This window comes from Desmodus rotundus, chromosome 3, assembly GCF_022682495.2.
Source record: "Desmodus rotundus isolate HL8 chromosome 3, HLdesRot8A.1, whole genome shotgun sequence".
NCBI lineage: Eukaryota > Metazoa > Chordata > Mammalia > Chiroptera > Phyllostomidae > Desmodus > Desmodus rotundus.
In genome coordinates this window covers 121,140,431-121,159,385 of record NC_071389.1, presented here as the reverse complement: position 1 = coordinate 121,159,385, position 18,955 = coordinate 121,140,431, and the positions used below count along the sequence as shown (strand labels likewise).

At 36.2% G+C, this 18,955-nt stretch overlaps 1 protein-coding gene across 4 annotated transcripts in view; it reads right to left on the bottom strand.

Moving 5' to 3' along the window:
- ATP2B1 (ATPase plasma membrane Ca2+ transporting 1) overlaps positions 1 to 18,955 on the bottom strand; it is a 120,181-nt gene that overhangs the window by 14,850 nt on the left and 86,376 nt on the right. For all 4 annotated transcript variants that reach the window (XM_053921001.2, XM_024571411.3, XM_024571330.4 and 1 more), the window contains exons 12-18: positions 16,441 to 16,678; positions 11,196 to 11,375; positions 10,481 to 10,568; positions 9,995 to 10,101; positions 3,115 to 3,306; positions 2,669 to 2,882; positions 2,020 to 2,231 (exon numbers count right to left, since the gene is read on the bottom strand). In XM_053921001.2, the coding sequence (XP_053776976.1) occupies positions 2,020 to 2,231; positions 2,669 to 2,882; positions 3,115 to 3,306; positions 9,995 to 10,101; positions 10,481 to 10,568; positions 11,196 to 11,375; positions 16,441 to 16,678 (1,231 nt within the window). The remainder of the gene's footprint in view (positions 1 to 2,019; positions 2,232 to 2,668; positions 2,883 to 3,114; positions 3,307 to 9,994; positions 10,102 to 10,480; positions 10,569 to 11,195; positions 11,376 to 16,440; positions 16,679 to 18,955) is intronic.

Below are 18,955 nucleotides of genomic sequence, written 5' to 3'. Positions count from 1 at the left end.
TTGAGTGTTTCCTTTCAGACTCTAAGCTCAGAGCTTCACGTACACCGTCTCTGGTAATGCTTTGGTAATTCCACCACATTCCCTAATTAATATTATCATTCTCGTTTCACAGATCACACAACTACTGGGGCAGCACCTTGTTCTGGGCCAAGAACTGATTGAATCCTATGTTCCTACTCATAAGTACTGTGTTATATGGCTTTAAGAATCTCCAAATAAGGCAATATTTCCTAAACTTATTGAAGATGTAAGAGCAACTCAAGAGACTAGTGTTTCATGGAACATACTTTGAAACCACTGATTCTGTGTCAATTGCTACAAAGTAGAAAAGAAATTAAAAATATTTATATAGGATTATTATGTACTTCATGATCTGTCAAAAAAAAAAGTAAAAATAAGAATCGGCTAGTAAATAAGAGACAGAAATTAACTTAAATACTATTTATAAGGTGAAGCTCTTCAGATACCTCAGATCTATAATCAAGACGTGGGCTATTTTGTATTAGAAACAAACAAAATGAGGTATGTGTAAATCAAGGGTCATGTTTTCCTACCCGGCTGCCAGTCCACAAAAGTGACACTCAAAGTGCTAATCCGTAACAGGAGGATAAGGATCACCGCTAGGGTTCAAATCAGTGCCTCATTTGCACAGAGCTGCTGCTACCACTACTAAAAACAAAAACAACACAAACCCTCATCCGAAATGCACAGTGTGAGTAGTGAAGTTGTTGATTTATATGCTGGCCCATCCTCCTTCTCTCACTGTGAACTTGTAATAAAGTGGCCGTGGCCAGTGGCTGGCCCACACTTTGAGTAGCGCTGGCGTATTTATAAGGCACCTCACATTAACTGTTTTAGGTGTATCAGCCTTTGTCAGGAACTAAGTTACCAAACAGATTTGCTTGATACAGAAATAGGCAGTTCAATTTTTGTAATTCCCATATTTTAATAACAGATCAAATAAATCTAAATTTATACTCAGTAAAAGCTAAAACTTTAGCATGTCATGAACAATGATTTTTTGTAAAATCTAAATAAAACTTTCAGAAACCATGTAGCAAATAAGCAATATTCCTCCTAAAGTTTATAGAAATTGAAAATATAAATAGTTTTTACAGAAATAATGAAGTCAAGGATTTTGGTTTCAGTATCCACAGTGTACAAGGCATAGGCTGGATAAACTGTTAAAAAAAAAAAAAAAAAACCCTCACTTTTTAATTTGAAATCTTACTGTGTTCACTAACTTCCTGGTGTGATTATGTACCATTCATAAACCTGTTTTGGTTCCAGATTCTACTATACAATCTTTTACATAGGAGAGTGCCATAGAATACAAGATGATATAAAAACATAGGTTTAATACATAGTTATATAAAATTACCATACACAGAGTGATCATTAGTTTTGTTCTTTAAGTGACCTTTATAAACAGGGGAAAAATTTCAGTCCTTCCTATTCATTCCCAGCCTCACTCCTCACACTGCATTCTCCACTCTCTCTTCTGCCTTGTTTTGACAATATTACAAAATGAAAAACTGACGTGTCCAGTTCAGGATGCAGCTATTCAGAATCATTTGGAATTTAAAATATTCATTTTAAAACCTTTAATTATTTAATAAACTCGACTGTAGAAATACAACTGCTATTAATTGCTAGGAGCAATAAAGCAGGCCTAGAAGGTCAACTGTAACATTTACGTTAAACACCATCAAAATGTTGTTTGGTAACGATGTAGAATGAAACAATCAGAACCAGAGTGAGTGTGAGGTATCATAACCACAGACCCCACAGTGCAACTGAAGTAGTACCAGCTTAACATACTCTTCTCATATGCAGAATTCCAAGATGGGGCAATTTTTCACTTGAGTTATGATATTCAAAACTCTCTTAAAATGTCATCAAAGCAATACACAAAAGCGCCACACAATGTAGTTAAGTAATTTCTGGAAAAAGCCACCTGTTTACCTAACATCTCCTACTTAATAGTCAAATTTTAAAGTATCTTTTCTAATTACCCACCTGTACCACAAAAGTGCCTAGAACAATTGTGCAGAAGATGGCATTATTAAAGATTCCTTCAAACACATTTCTTTCACCATGAATTTTCCGGGCATTTATTTCATTGAAAAGTTGCATCAGCACAAAGGTGTTAAAAACAATAGTGTAATGTTCTGAAGGAGGAGCATGCAAAGGAGCATTTCTTCCACTATCAATATCAAAAAACTTTTCTCCTGAAAGAATGAAAAATTATTATTTTGTAATTATCATAAAAATAATTAAACATTTTCAAGAGGTACGCAATAATAAAACCTAGCCAGACCTTTATCTGATCCCAAATGACAGCACAGGAAGAGTTGGAAGGGACGTGGGATTACCTAGTTTTCTCTCGTTTTGTAGATGAGCAAACCAAAAGCCCTCAAACTATGCTGACATGCACAAGATCACATATCTACATTCGTGGCAGGGTCAGGGCAAGAAATCAGGACTCTCTTTCACACTACCTCCCAAAATTTACTAAGCATCCACTGATAAAAAGGAGAAATTAAAGGTAAATGAGGAGTCGAAGGCAGAAAAACTTAAGTTCTTGAAAAATTTGTAACATTGAAACATCCGAGATACTAGCTTGGAACAGTAACAACTGCAGTTTTATCAGGCACTGAATTCTTACCAGCAAACAAGAGGGTAAAGACTACTACAAGTTGATAGAATGCATGACCCAAAATGTTCTTCATCATCGTGCGTGAGATGAGAGGTTTATTTCTACCATAAGGTTTCCGAAGCAAGAGCGATTCAGTGGGGGGTTCAGTTGCCAGAGCCAGGGAAGCGAGCGTATCCATTATGAGGTTTACCCACAGCATCTGCACAGCCTTAAGCGGCGAATCCTAGAAAAGACAGGTTTCCTAATAGACATTCACAGCTATTCAGAGACTCAGCAATTCTCAGGAAGCCTTTGTATTCAAAAACTTAAAGAACAGAACTGGACTGCAACTTTATACTAATTAAACTAAAATATTAAGCTTTGGCTTATTTAACTATTTAGGTACTTTAAAAAGGCATATTATACACATATTGCCTTAAAACAAACAAGTTTTAATCAACAGATTGTCAACCTACTTGAGTAATACAGGCACCGGTGAAAGCAACAATCACCGCCACAACATTAACAGTGAGCTGGAACTGCAGGAATTTTGAGATGCTGTCGTAGACATTCCGGCCCCACATAACTGCTTTAACAATGCTTGTGAAGTTGTCGTCTGTGAGGATGATGTCAGATGCTTCTTTAGCTACGTCAGTTCCAGCAATGCCCTATAAAAAAATTTTGTGAATTACACTAAATGTTTAAAATATAACTTTTAAATATTCCAAAGGATAATATTCAATTGATCAACAAAAAACTTACCATTATACTAATAATTGACTTAACTTTACTGTAAAACAAGGTAATATAGTTATTCTAAGTTACCATCTCTCAGAAATTCCCTTAGGAGAAATCAAAAATAAAAAAGGAGGCTTTGAAAATAGTTTAATTTGGGTTAAAAAGAGGAGTGGACATGTGCATCACCTCAGTTCCTTCCAAAAGTCACACGAAAAGATGCATTAAAAAAATAAAAACTCACAAAGACAAAGTTAGTGGGAAAGAAGACACTGCAAGTAAATCTTAAGAGGCTAAACAGCAGATAACCAAATATTGAGTAACGTGAGTAATACTGAGGCCCCCTCAGAAAACTGAATCCTAAGCCAACAGGAGGGAACAGCTTTTTCTGCACCACAGACCTCTCTGTATAAGCTCAGGACTTGGCAGCGCCAGGTAGAACAGGCAGTAGGGGGAGGGTGTGAATAAAAACAGGAGGATTTCTTGAAAGTCTACCAAAGACACTGAAGAAATACTGAGAGGGTCCAAACTAAGAACCATGTCCATCAACAGAAGAATGGCACAGATTACTGTTACCGATTAACAAAAAAAGCAAGTGAACTACACTATCTACAATAACACAGATGAATCTCACAAGCAAAAATGAATAAAGGAAGCTGGACTCAAGATAATATACGATTCTTTTGTACAAATTTCAAAAACAGATGAAATGCATCTTCAGAATACCAGTTACCTTTGCAGAGAGGCAGGACAGTAGGTAGAAGTGAGTGTGACTGAGGTGTCTGGGGTAGAGGTAATATTCTGTTCCTTGCCTTGCGTAGACCAGGTCTGTTCACTTGTGATGATCCAGTCAGTTGTGTACTTAGCACTTAGGCATTTTTCTGTATGTGTGTTATACATTAACAATAAAATAAGAAGGCTAGATCCTCAGAGCCCCTTCCTTCCCAAGTCCATGCAACCAGGCAATTTGTCACTCCCTCTGACACGACAAAAGACTGCCTGCTAATTTACCAGAGGCAGCATGACAAAGAACTTCTGGACTGAAGGGAACTAAGCACTGTTGAGGACGGTGTACCATACTGAAATTAAAGCGGTGAAGAGTAACTCTGTTTAATAAATGTTGAGACTGTCATCTTTCTTTCCCTACTTGTTTCCCAGGATACTAGTATTCAGATTGCTGTTGAAGCAGCTGATTTAAACCTCAAGAAAAAGATCTGATCACCTCAAGAAAAATACCTAAAATACTGTAATTTAAGGTAATCTAGAAAGAGAAATGGCCGACCCAGATCACTTTACAGAGAAGCTTCTGGTGGACAAATCCCACCAATAGGCCCAAAGCTTTCCAGCTGTCCAACTTTACATGAGCAAATAGGCAGAGATAACCAAGGGTCATCTGACATCTTAAGAGAGCACTAACCTGAAAGACAGGCTAGACCAAAAGGAAATTGGAGATGGATTCTGCAGACACAAAAGCTCATTAAAAAAAAAAATAAAATAAAATCTTTAGAGAGGTAAAAGGTACATCAATAAAATAAGATCAGCATGTTAAAACAAGAACAAAAATTCAGAGATCCAAAAACAACTCCTGGAAATTAAATATATGACTCACATAAATAAAAAAGAAGTTGAGGAAACAGCTCTGGAAACAAAGCAGGATGACAAAGGTATGGTAAACAGGAAAAAGGAGACAAGGTAACATATCCAAGAAGTCTAAAAATCAGTGAACATTCCATAAAGAAACACTGGAAAGGAAGTAGATTAGTACAAGAAAATTTCACAAAATGGAAGAAAATGAGTTTTCAAAGTAAAAAGCTGCTCTCATACAAATCATCACAACATTCATAAAATGGAAAACAAAGTAAAGACTTAATATACTTCCAGAAAGAAACCACACAAACACCAAGAGGTTCAACTTAATATCGTACAGAACTACAATGGAGGAACAAATTCAATTTATAAGAGAAAACCATTTTCAATCTAGATTTTTACACCAAGTCAGATTAAAAGTCAAGAGTTGAAGACAGGATGGAGATTTAAGTCACAACAATTATGAAAAACTTTAACTCTCATAACCCATTTTCCCAGGAAGCTAATGGAGGAGACAGCTCCACTAGATGAGTGAGTAAACTCCAAAAGACTATGGCATCGAGTCCAGGAAATACCAGACCCAAAGTAAGACAGAGGTAAAGGAAATCCTCGGGAATGGAGAACAACAAGACCGCTGTGCGGCAGGCCTAGCAAACAGCGGTCCGCATTAAGGCACGTCTGAAGTCTGGAAGGGGGACCTCTAAGCAGGTGAAATAGGTCAATGTGCCAGATGTCTCTGATGCAATGAGAAGAGAATCTGGTGATGAATTAGGTTTAAACCACAGAAAAACTTAGCAAAAATAAATAAATAAAACGAAAAAGAAAGTAAATAAAAAAGGCAATATACAGGGAACACAAAGAGTTGTGCAAGGAAATAAAAGTAATTATACACTGATCTACCCAAAACCACGGCGTTAACTCTGAAGACGGAATGCTGTCAGGCAGTGTGCACGAACGCGCCGTGGCAGACGCAGTGTGTGCCTGCGTGTGTGCACACGAGCGTTAATCCTGCTCTCCCTTAATGAAAAGTCAATAGCAAACGCTTTATTTTTAAAAAACAGACACACACTATAATGATGTCATTTAGATATATGGAGGTAAACAGTTAAAATGGTTTTCTTTTATCAAAAAATGAGCTGGAAGAAATGATACATGGTAGGGGACTTAGGTATTAAATCTTATAGAACTATTTGACTTTTTAAATGCTATGCACATATTGTTTTAATAAACACAAAGACAAAATTCAAATCAACTTTTCTTTGAAATATTTGACGAAGGAACAATTTTAATTTAAAATTTTAGTCTCTAGCTAGTAATCTGAATATTTTACTTTTAATGTGCAATATATTTAACACGTCTAAGCTCAAGAGGTTTCCTTGCCTCTATTCATTCTCTTGTCTTTTACAAATGCAAATTCCCTGTGTTTACATTCCTCCAAAACTTCCAGTTATTAAAACAGTCACAAGGATGTAAATGACAGACCAGGGAACACACAACAACCTTGTAGTAACTATCTACAAGTCAGATGGGTGCTAGACTTACGGGGGGAATCACTTTGCAAGGTATAGAAATGTCTAATCACTATGTTGTACACCTGAAACTAATACAATATTGTATGCCAACTATAACGGAAAAATAAACTAAGAAAAACTAGTTCCATAATCAAAATAGTTTGAGGAACTCTTCATAAAAAAAAAAAAGTAAACAGCTTTTTTCATGAGCTTCTCTAGCTGTATGCTAACATGCAGTGGTTCCAAAGCAATTTTACTCCATAGAGAGATGTTGGCTTGGAAAGACCAAATTCCTTATCTTCACATTCAAGGCCCTTACCTGATGGGGCCCATGTCAATCCTGTTTCCCATCCCATTATCCCAGCACTGAACCCTCTTCTAAATATGTTAAAACTACAGCCATGAGCCATATAAAAATGTTTGGGTCAATGATCAAATATATATGATGGAGGTATGATGGTGGTCCCCTAAAATTATAATGAAGCTGAAAAATTTCTATAGCCTAGTGACATTGTAGCTGTTGTAACATCACATACACCCATTAATTACACGTTGGTGGAAATGCTGGTGTAAATTTGAGGGGCCAGTTGTATAAAAGTACGGCACATACAATTATGTCCACTTCATAACACTTGATAATAAGTGACTATAAATGGCTTACATATGTTCTGTACTAGACTTTCTATATTTATTTTAGAGTGTACTGTTTCTGTTTATAAAAAAGTTCGCTATACAACAGTATGCCATGTTACTCCAGCAGCAGCCCCACACATGTCATGTTTACTGCATCTCTTGACTACATCATTTTTCTCTTGTGTTGTTTTGGACAGCGACATGCTGCATGAGCTTGTAGCCTGGGAGCAACAGGCTATACCATGCATGTTTGTGTTTGTGTAAGTGCACTCTATGTTCGCACAACGACAAAACGGCCCAACGACACATCACCAGAATGTACCCTTGTCGTTAAGCAGCACATGGCTGTTCTTGTTCATTTACTGAGGGTCTCTTGGCTGTATTTCTCTATATGCTCTTTTCCCAGCATCGCTACTCTTTTGCACTTCCGGGCCATTAGTAAGGAAAGTAAGGGTTACTTGAACATAAGCACTACGATACCAGGACAGTCAATCTGATAACCTAGACAGCTACTAAGTGACTGGTGGGCTGGAAGTGCTGGACAAAAGATGATTCACACCCTGGCAGGACAGAGTAGGTAGGTACAAGATTTCATCATGTCACTCAGAACAGTGTATAATTAAAACCTTATAAATTGTTTATTTCCAAAAATTTCCTTTTAATATTTCAGGATTGTGGATGACCACAGGTAACTGAAACCATGGAAAGCAAAATCTCAAACAAGGGTGAAATACTGTATAATAATAAAAAAAAAAGTAATCATATTTTTAATGTATTGTGGAGGCTTGCTATCTGAAGGAATTCTAAAGGGAGTGGCTTTAATAGGGGGAAATGCCAGCATCATCACTTTTTGCAAGCTAATAATGTACTCACATTAGAGTCCTTCCATAAATCTTTTTTTATTGTTCCAAAGTTTATTTTCATGTTGAATTTGCTAAATACATATGGTGTGTGTATATATATATATATATATATAGCTTTATCTATACCTGGCTAGGCCTCTAAAATGCTGTTTCTGCCTAAAAAATAAGAGATAAGTTTAGAAAGGACCAATCAATACCAATTTCTTGTTGTTATCTAATAAAAGCCCAAGACAAGTAATTATTTTTCAGCTTTAAAATATGAAATTGAAGAACTAAACAAATACACAAAATTCAAGCTTGAGCAAAAGTGCTTTCAAATCCAAGCCACTAAGCAATTATTCTTTCTCTGTATTTTAAAAATAAATTGAGGTTTTTTTGTTGTGCTACCTTTAAAAAAGAAAGAGGTTGATACAATAGGCCTGAGACCTTCAGGGCTTCTTAAAAAAAAAATCAAACAAAGCAGCTGCTGTACTGTGTTTTTGTTTATATTACTATATCCACCTGTGTTTATTTAAAGTTCTTAGTATCTGCCTTAAGCACTTAAGTTTTGGGAAGGAAGTTTTTTTAAGTTTGAAAATGCATTGTACATATATGCCTTCCTGGTCAGCTGACCAGATGAAGTCCGCTAAATTCTCAGGAGCAGCGAGTAATCAGGTGTTCCTAAAGTGAATAATGCTGTTTGCCTACAGCCAACGAGCCTGTTGAAACAGCACTTAAATATTCCTTATCCCTTCAGGTACTCTTCACGAGTCTTCAAAAGTTCACACCGAAGTCCTACCAACCATAATAAGTTTGAGAGAGAGAGCAGGGTAGGGACCTTTGGGTTCACAACTAATGGCTGAGAGCACTGTATCCATATACCTTCCTTTTCCCACCTCGCTCTCTCACTTGGAAGGCTGCCCCCATGGTGGTGGTTCTGCTACAGCCCTATTTTAACTGCAAAATACCAGGAGGACAAATTATGCAAATTAACACTGGTATACAAAAATATTCTCTCATCTGCGACCTTTGGGGCCAGACTGTGTTTCAGAATTCAGCCTCTCGGATTTTAAAAAAGATAACGAGATGAAGCATATAACTTCTATCACAAACTCTCCAAGACGGTGTTAGCACCCCACAAAACATATTAGTATCTCTACAAAGGCTATGAATATTCACATTAAGTGGGACAAATAACATGCTCACATCAGGTCAGGAGAAGTTTTGCAGACAAATGAGTCTGTTGCAAATTTAGGGAAGAAATTTTAGTTTTCAGATTTTTGGATTAATATGGACCTTTACAGTCTAAAAATACAATAAAACTAAATTAAAATTAAATAGTTAAATTTTCTATGGCACTGAGGGTACAAAGATTCATTTTGACACTGAAAAACAGAAAGAAATAGATTAAAGAATATAACCACCTAATTTCAATCATTAAACATATGTATTTCATGATATCCATGTTATAATAAATGTTTCACTAGTACTATAGCTACAGTACCAAAGACCCAGCACAAAATAACTGAAATGCTTTAATTTTCTAGTGCTTTAAACAGTCAAATCTAACTTGAGAACGTGGTGAGGGGTAAGAGTAGATTTTTTTTTCCTATCAGAAATGATTATATACATTAACTATAAGATGATGGCACTCAGTTACTATTAAGAGACATTTTCAGTTGAGTGGAAGATTATCAATTATTTTTTGACTTTAATACATATAACTGTTCTGAGTCTGTCTTCTGAAAGGGACTGTTGCAAGGTTCAGATGAAATGATAAACACTTAGGTATTTTACAGAGTACAAGGTCAATGTATGATCTTATAATTGTTCAAAAGAAGTCACTTTCCAGCCAGAGTTCACTACATCAAACACCGTTAGTGTATAAACTAATTAGACTCGTAAATCAATTTAGGCTTATGTATTGTTCCTGAAACTAATCTTGAGACAGTATCTAAAATCAATTGAAATCTAGTAAAAAACCACCATAACAAATTCTGAACAAAAATCCCAGCCAGTGAGTTACACTTGAATAGGTAAGTTCCTACCATTGCAAATCCAACATCAGCTTTCTTTAGTGCCGGACCATCATTTGTACCATCACCGGTTACTGCTACAACCTGACGTTGTTCTGAGACAGTACTGTCAATTATACCTGAAATTAAAGTAAATATTTGGGCTGTAAAAATGTTCCCTTTAATTAACAAGGTGATTCTGCAGAATATCCAGATGAGTCAGTTTTACAGACTCAAGGTTAAAAATAAATAATTAAACCAACATAGAGGAATGGGAACTGCTGAGATATTGGGCAAGGAGCAACTCCAGAAACTGGAGTTAAATTAAGAGCAGTATCCTGTTTTAATCACTCAAGATTAACACATTCACTTACGGTACCAAAAGGAAATGTATTTAGACTTTATTGGGAAAGACGATATCCATGATTCAATCTACTATTTGGTATCTATTCCCATTTCAGGAAGCAGAAGACATTTCTGTATTAAGACACTGTGAAATAATGACACAAGTCTACTCACCTTTAACCAGCGTATGCTTGTCAGTAGGAGATGATCTTGCAAGCACTCGAAGCTTTGGCCAAATCTTGTCTATCCGCTCTTGTTCAATCTATAAATTTTTGTCAAAGTTAAAATGTGCCCAAACCTAGTTTCATAATTTCAAATTAGTTTCCTAGAGTAGTATCAGTGGTTCTCAAAGTGTGGTTAACAGATTAGTAATACCAGAAATTGCCGGCAACTTGTTAGAAATGTAAATTCTTAAACAAGGGCCCAGGTTCAGCTTTTTAAATGCTCTAGGGTGGGGGCCTACCTACCAATATTTTAAAGTTTTCCAGGTAACCAATGCATACTCAAAGCTTGAAAGTCACTGCTATGTGTATCATTTTAAGATCAAATTTTTAAAATCTCCCCACTGCCTATGAAAACAGAAGCTCTTTCATTTAGCATAAGCAGCTCAGAGTTTGGGGTCCCATAAAATATGCTCCCTATCAACCTTTCCAAAGTCATCTTCTATTACTTGCTCATACAACGAATTTCTGAAATTGGCCTAAAATGAAGAAAAGTGCTCACAAATTTGTACACTCACACTGGCATTTCCTAAAATGCTCGTGTTTTGCTTCTTGAGGTGTGGGCTGCATGTACTCATAATGCCTAACAGAGTGCATATTCAATATGTATTTCTTGAATGGAATTTCTAATACATTAAAAATATTAAAAAATAAATAAAAACTCATACCTCTCCTTTTTCATTTCGTATTCTTCTGTTGAAATCTTTACCTTCTAGGCATAGGAAATCTTCCCCAGGATGTAAAATACCACATTTGGTAGCAATAGCCCGAGCAGTATTAATATTATCACCAGTGACCATCCGCACAGTAATTCCAGCCCTCTGACATTTCTTTATTGCATCTGGTACCTGGTTTACATGAAAAAAAAAAAAAGTCTGTATTACAAAATAAAATTAGTACTTCCAGAGGGAAAAATCCCACTGAACAAATATATGCATTAGCTCACAGTCCTAGAAATGACAACTTTAATTTCCTCTCAATATTCAGTATTTCTTGAATTACTCCCAATAATCTCTTCTTTCCTCTTCTACTACCACAGTCCTAGTTCAGGCTTCATTTTTAGTTGTCATCCAACTTAATCTGTTTGCATTATTTATTTACCAAAAGCTTTTTAAACAACTTTTCTCCCTCGCAAACATCAGGCAGTTGTTCTTTGGCTGGCTTCCTACCTTCCTGATTTTATTGCTTATCCATACAACAGCAGAGTAAATGCTGGGGTTCTTTATGGTTATGGGTAGCTCGCCTACTCTCAACCTTCAGTTACCATGTATGAGTTAGTAATATTCAAAGCTAAATCTTTCTCCCATCTCACTGCGATAGCTGGATTCATAGATCCACACACACAAAAAATGGGTGTCAAAATTTGTGTCCATATTTTGTTTTTGAAACCTATTTATTGTATTTATTATCTAACAGAAATCTAAGGGTCATCTGACCTCTTCCATCTCCCTTACCCTATACACCCTGAAGAGCTATAGCTTATACCTTGTTCCTACTGCTTGTTGTCCAAGCTATTGCAATACCTTTTTAATTCATATCCCTGTCTTTATGTTTGTTCCTCCTATAAAACATGACATACTTGACAGAATAGTTCTTGTTCTAATACACTTTCTTAGAAACATATGGTAACTCCCCTACTGTTATATGACCAGAAAGTTCTAGTGTAACAGTATCACATCTGAGCCTCAGAATACTTTTCTAAATTTATCTTAAAATTTTCTCCATTATCTATAACGTGATAGCTAAATGATTTACTTGTATTTCTGTGCCTGTTTCTCAATTCCCTTTGCCTAGAGAACCTTTCCTGTCTTCTCACACCAGAAAATCCATACTAGAGGTTGAAAATGCAAATGCAGGTAACAAAAAAGACAGCCACCCAAGTAACATGAGGAAAACATGCTGAAAATGACAAACTCTGAGCTGAAGGCTCAATAAAAGAGCAACTGTATTTTGCCATGTATAATGCACACCTACATTTTTGGTCCAAACTTTCACGAAAAAGAAATCTCTCATTTTAATTTTTTAATTCAACTATTTACTTACTTATATTTAGAAACAAAACCGATTATCAGTTTCCAAGGTATTATTTTGCATATGGATATCATTATTGCTTTCTAGTTACACTTTCAATGCATAAGCATAAATAAAAGAATTAAAAACATTTATAGATGTGTAGTTAGTACTACCCATGTATAATGCACATCTTATTTTTCCCTCAAAAAAGTACACATTATACATGGCAAAATATGGTACTCAGCCCTAGCCTGCTTTTACCATGGGGAAATGAGCGCCCAATGTTGACTGAACCTACAATTTTAAGAGAAAGCAATAACCCGGATTTATGCGTACTCTCTCAATATTTAATGTTTTAAACACACACATGTGACTGAAGGCTTAATTTGACCTGTCAACTGTTTATGACCTCTACTGTAAATATAGTTTAACATCTCTGGGAGTTTTCATGGCCTACCTAGCAAAATTTGCACTGTACATTACCTCTATTATAGCACATCAAATTATAGTTATTTGTTTACCTAAGTTTTCAGCAAATCAATGAGCTTCTTCAGGATAGAACCCTTACCTTTTCATCACCAATGTCTAGTACAGTGTCTTTCATTCTTTTAACAAGCAAGTGTCTGGCATATAAGAGGAGCTTATACTTGTTGAACTACTGAATTAAATATCTTTGGGAAAAGAGTCACCCTTGGGTATTTTCCAAGGAGGAGCATATGCTGGACAGGGTACTATGGGTACCATTGTCTTGAAACACGTGTAATTTAATTACTTGCAACATAAATAAATATGTATGTATAAATTTTAGGATTTACAATTTAAAATTATATACCTCCATCCAGTCAACTCTTAGTTATTCAAATCACCGGAGCGAAACATCACGTGCATTCATTTAAACTAGTATTGACTGAATGCCAGGCAGTATGCTAGGTGCTGGTGACACAGAGGTGAGTGAAAGGACAGAGCCTGCCCAGATTATTTAAGAAAATAAGTAAGTGAATCAGTCTCTGAACACTGGTCTGCTGTGCCAATGTAACATATATCCTGATATCTCATTTGAGATAAAATGTAACCCAAATTTCTCCACCTAAGCACTCACTGTAAGGTGATATCCTGAGATTGCTTGGAATAGGGGGACAATGAATGACAGAAAGAAACTGGTCTCAGGTTAAAATTATGTGGCAAATAATATTTAAGAAAGGCAAACTAACATTTATTAATTGCCCGCTAAACAGCAAATACTTCCACCTAAAACTCACAAACTACCTCTACTTTTACAGATAAGAAATTGAAGAGAAGCTAAGTATCTTGTTCAAGTACTTATGCATATGCAATACAACTGGATTTGTCCTAGGTATCATCAACTAATGAAGATTCTCTAATCAGAACTGCATAGTGTAGAATACTCAGAGAAAGGTGTTTCATATTACATTGTTTCATTTTAGTAGAAAAGTACCCTTCTGATCTGTGATACTGAAAAAACTATCACGTTTAAAAAAGATAAAACTCTCCATCAACCTCAACGCCAAGAACACAAGAAAATACATTTTCCACAGGACAAAAGTTGTGGACATCCTGATTTAATATTATATTTAGGTAAGATTTAAGCTATAACTCAATGTATCAAACTTTGAATGGTTTTCCTCTGACCAAATGTTGGAAAAATCATCCACTTCGATGTTTCATAAGCATATGAAACCCCAAAACCCGAAACTGAATTTATCTTGATCTCTAAATATTCTGCTTCTTTTGATTCTTATTAGCACCTCCCACCCACCCTGTTATGCAAATCAGAGACTGATTACCCCTCTTCTAGAAGATATCTAATTGTGGAGATACGGCAGTCTTAAACCCTCTGTAGCTACATCCTTTCCTCAGAAGATCTTTAACCTCAAATATGAATGGTTCAGCCTAGACCACTTTCAGACTCCTAGGTCTGAATGCCTACCTGACATATATATGAATGTTTCAGACACCTCTACAGTATATCCCAACCCAACCTATTCATTCTCATTGGTTCTACCACGATTTACTTTGAAATCATCCCCATTTCTCCCTTCTGCCGAGCCACATCTGTCATTTTAGGCCATGATCATATCTTGCCTGCGATTACTGCAATGATCTTCCTGGCTTCTCTGCTTCGACTCCCCTTTCTTTCTGGTTCGTATCTTACACAGTACCCCAAACAGTATTTACACAACATGAATCACGTCACTTCCAAGCCTAAATTTCCTTAATTTTAGAATAAAATTCAGAGCCCTTATCTGGCCCTTCTTGTCCACACTTTTAGCCACATTGGCCTCCTTTCCATCTTTGAAACAAATACTTTCTCAACTTCAGGCCTCTGTGTGTGTTGTTCCACTTGCCTGGGATACTCTTCCTGCGGCTATCTACATGCTGGCTCACATTCAGCCATCAGATCTCAGCTCAGATGTCATATCCTCAGAGGTTCTTAATGTGGCCTCTGTTACCTCATTTCATCACCATGTGCTTATCCTTTACTGCCCTTATCATACTTAATTTGTCTTACTAATGTCACTACAGACCCTCTCCCCCATGCCGTCCAGAATGTAAGGCCTATGAGGGCAGGGACCAAGTCTTATTCATCAGAGAATGTATTTTCATTTGGCGTATTTATAATTTTGTCAGTTTGATTGTCTTCTCTAGAATGTAAGTTTCATGGCAATTCTATTTATAACTGCAGTATTTCTAGTTCTAAAAGAGTTCCTGGTACTATATACTGGGGGTTGAATCAATTAGTTCATGGCAAACAAAAGCTATTTTTACCTTTGTTTTTTTACTCATATTGCTTCTCTGCTCAGAATGTGCTTGCTGCTATCGCTCTTGGTTTAGCTTAATACCTTCTTATCCTTTAAGACTCAGATCAGGTAATTAACCTCTAGGAAGTTTTACTTGACCACTGCAGTGCTTAATGTAGCCTAGTGGTCTTTTAGGCACATGTGTTTTAGAGAGCGCCAGGATTTAAACACACTAGCTTGCTCTACGGTCTAAACATCACCTCTACATATCTTAACTTTTTTTTTCACCTGTCAAATGAGAGTAATAATAGTTCATACAGGTGAACATTAAAAGAAATTATACACGTAAAAGCATTTGGCATTGTGTCTGGCATACAGTAGAACTCAAAAGATGCTGTTACTTTAGACTAGGTTCAGGGCTCGTGTTCTGTGCTCACATAACACGCTCTATATATCTAACAAAGTACTAACAACCTGGGTTGAAACTGTCATACGTTTGTCTATCCCCCACTCACAGCACTGACTTCTTTAAGAAGGCCAGCAGTTAGATCCCCAAAATTTTCATCTCTAGTACAGTACCTGGACACAGTAGTAACTCAATAAACTTAAAAAAAAAAAAAAAACCCAAAAACCCTAAAGAAAAGCAAAGTCTAGAGCTGCATGCTGTCCAATATGGTAGCAAAATATTTAAATTTACATCAAGTAATATGAAAAATTCAGTTTTTCAATTGTACTAGCCACACATAAAGAACTCGGTGTCACATGTGGCCAGTGGCTACTGTGCTGAATAATATATAGAACATTTCCATCATCACAGAGTTCAACTGGACAGTGCTGGTCTAGAGACTGAAAACAACTTAATGGAGTGATATTTAATTTAATATAAATATCAACTGAAAAACTTACTCAGTTGAAGGCACTATGCTAGGTCATGGTGCTATAAACACAGCATCTCAGAAAGAAGCTGTCTAAACCCAGAACAGTATTGCATTAACAAGCACTATTACTTCACTCATCTTTGATTCACACAGAAAAAAATCATCAACACTGAGAATTTTACTAGCAAAGTGGTTACAGTTAGTGCCTAGGTCCTCTATAGTTAAGAGATTCTGCACATGCAGAGCACAGAATGTTTCACCACCTCGGGTCTCACAGGATCTTCAATCCCCACAACAGCAATGCATGTAAGGCCGGTGACAATATCATTTTCATTATCCCACTCTGGTTCTGGTTCTCCTGCTGGGAAATCTCTGAATGCAAGACATATGGTTCTCAAGCCTTCTGATGCCATCGGTTCAATCACAGTTTTTACAATATCATCACGGTCCCTTGGTCTGAATACTTTTGCCTCACCATTAGCACTCAAGATTTTGAAACACCTAAAAGGAAATGTTGAATCCAAACATCAATAATTAACAAAAATAATGGTTAATGCCATTTAAGTGAACTGGAAGGGCTAGAAATCATGGGATCTGGTATCTGGAATTTAGAGAGTTACACATGTTGTATTTTTACAGACTTAAATCATACTCACTTTTCACTCTCCCCTTTCTAAAACAGACAGTTCTAATTTTTATGGTTTTCCTTTGGTAGTTTTCCACTTTATCAATTATTCTCTAAATATCCTCTAAACCTTTTCTTTTAGAACTGCTGAGCTTTCATATTTTCACAAAGAACCCCTACTGACAGAGGAGAATAAACTAGGCACCTATCCATTTTGGTACAGAGTTAGACATTAATTTTGATGAACATAAAATTCACAAATATTTCTTCTTTTACAGTAAAAAACCAAGTTCAAGCAACCCCTTACCTGAGATGTTGTTTCATCACCTATCCTGTTTTACTATAACAGGAAAAAACAAACAAACAAAACCCTTCTTGTTAAAATAAATATTCTATTAGAATGAGAGAGATGATGCCAAAATAGTTTAACTGTCAGTGATAGTAACCACACTCTTTTAATTATCTGGTAAATAAAAGGTGCACTGCAGCCTTCCCTATTTAAAGTTTATTTTTCACATAGCCTCTCTATGCTCCTCTCCCTTGGTGATGCTACCTCCTCCTGCTTCTAGGCAGGTGATTCCCAAATCTACGTTTTCTGTTTTGTTTTCCAAAGCTCTCCATCACTGCGGAAGAACCCACTCAGAAGTTGTACCAGTACCTTATTCTTACTGTTGGGAAGACTAAAGCTGCCTCCTCAGCGTCCATCTAACAAACATCAACATCACCCCAACAATTCCAGTGTACTCTGAGTCCTCACTTAATGCATCGATAGGTTCTGTAGCTTTAAGTGAAAATGATGTATATAACAGAACAAATTTTACCATAGGCTAATTGATGCAAACAAGAATTAAGTTCCCATGGCATCTCATCAACGTTATAACAAATGATGTTGAGTGAAACAATGTTATTAGAAGACCTGCTATAATCTAAAATCTCACCTGAATACTTTATCTATATAATATTACCTCATAAGTCCTATATATTTGTCCTCTCAACAGTCTTTTGAATAGTGTCTCTCCTTTCTCTTCCCCCTGCTAGTGACTTCTTCTGGCTCGGCTCTGACTTTGAGTTAGAGCTATTGTGTTAGCCTTTTGATATCTGTCTACAGTCCATTTTATTTTCCTCCAACCCGCCTTATTTCCTGATGCAAGAATTGTCTTCAATCCCAGCTTTGATCATTCTACTATCTGATGGGAAAAAACACTTCAGTCACAGTATCTGGCCTACTTAACTAAGTTTGAACTGCTCAGCCTAATGTTTAAGAGCCTCTACAACAAAATGTAAATATCACTTGGAAACAGTTTCTGATATATCTTTTTTACTATCTATTAGACTCCATGCTATGCATTATATTATTTCATTGTTGCAGAGTTTGTGGCTATTCCTCTCATTCTGAGTTGAGGAAAATGAAATCTAAGGAAAGAATTTTCCTAAAATCCCAAAGCTAGTGAGGTACAAGAAAGTGTCAAAGCCTGATCGATTCTTGATTTAAAAAATTTCCCCTGTACCATCTATCTGCTACCCAGCAAGCCATGGATGCAAAATTTCTGCTCTTTCACACTGAAATCACATGACCAAGCTTACTGTAAAGGGAAGAAAGCTGTAGGTGGCCTGTGTGCCAATACAGCCCATGTCTTCTCTGTTGAACTATACTACTATCTATTCCCCCACTATGGCCTCCGTATCCCACCTCCTTTCCTTGGATGTGGCTTCTTTTCACTGTGATGCTCTTACTTCATACCAAAACTTATCTCAAATGCCGCATCATTCACAGCAAAATCTCTCATCCTTAAACATTACCCATTTTTCATATGCTGCCTTATCATTAAATATACACTTGTCTCTTAAGCCTATTAGACCATGATCTGTCAAGTATTCATTAAGATAGCACTAATTATAGCCCATTTAAAAGCAAATTAAAAGTAGACGTATTTTAAATGCTATAATTTCAAATGAGTTCTGTATTTCTAAAACTGCTCTTAACATTTTTTAAAAGTTTCCTACTTTTCTGCTGTAATTAAAGAAACCAAAATAATTTCCAACACCTGTAACAGCACATTAACTTTAGGGAAATTATAGATTAACAAATAATATTAAAATCTGAACTACCTGTCTATATGAAGATAGTAAAGAAAGTTTACCGTTCAAAAAGA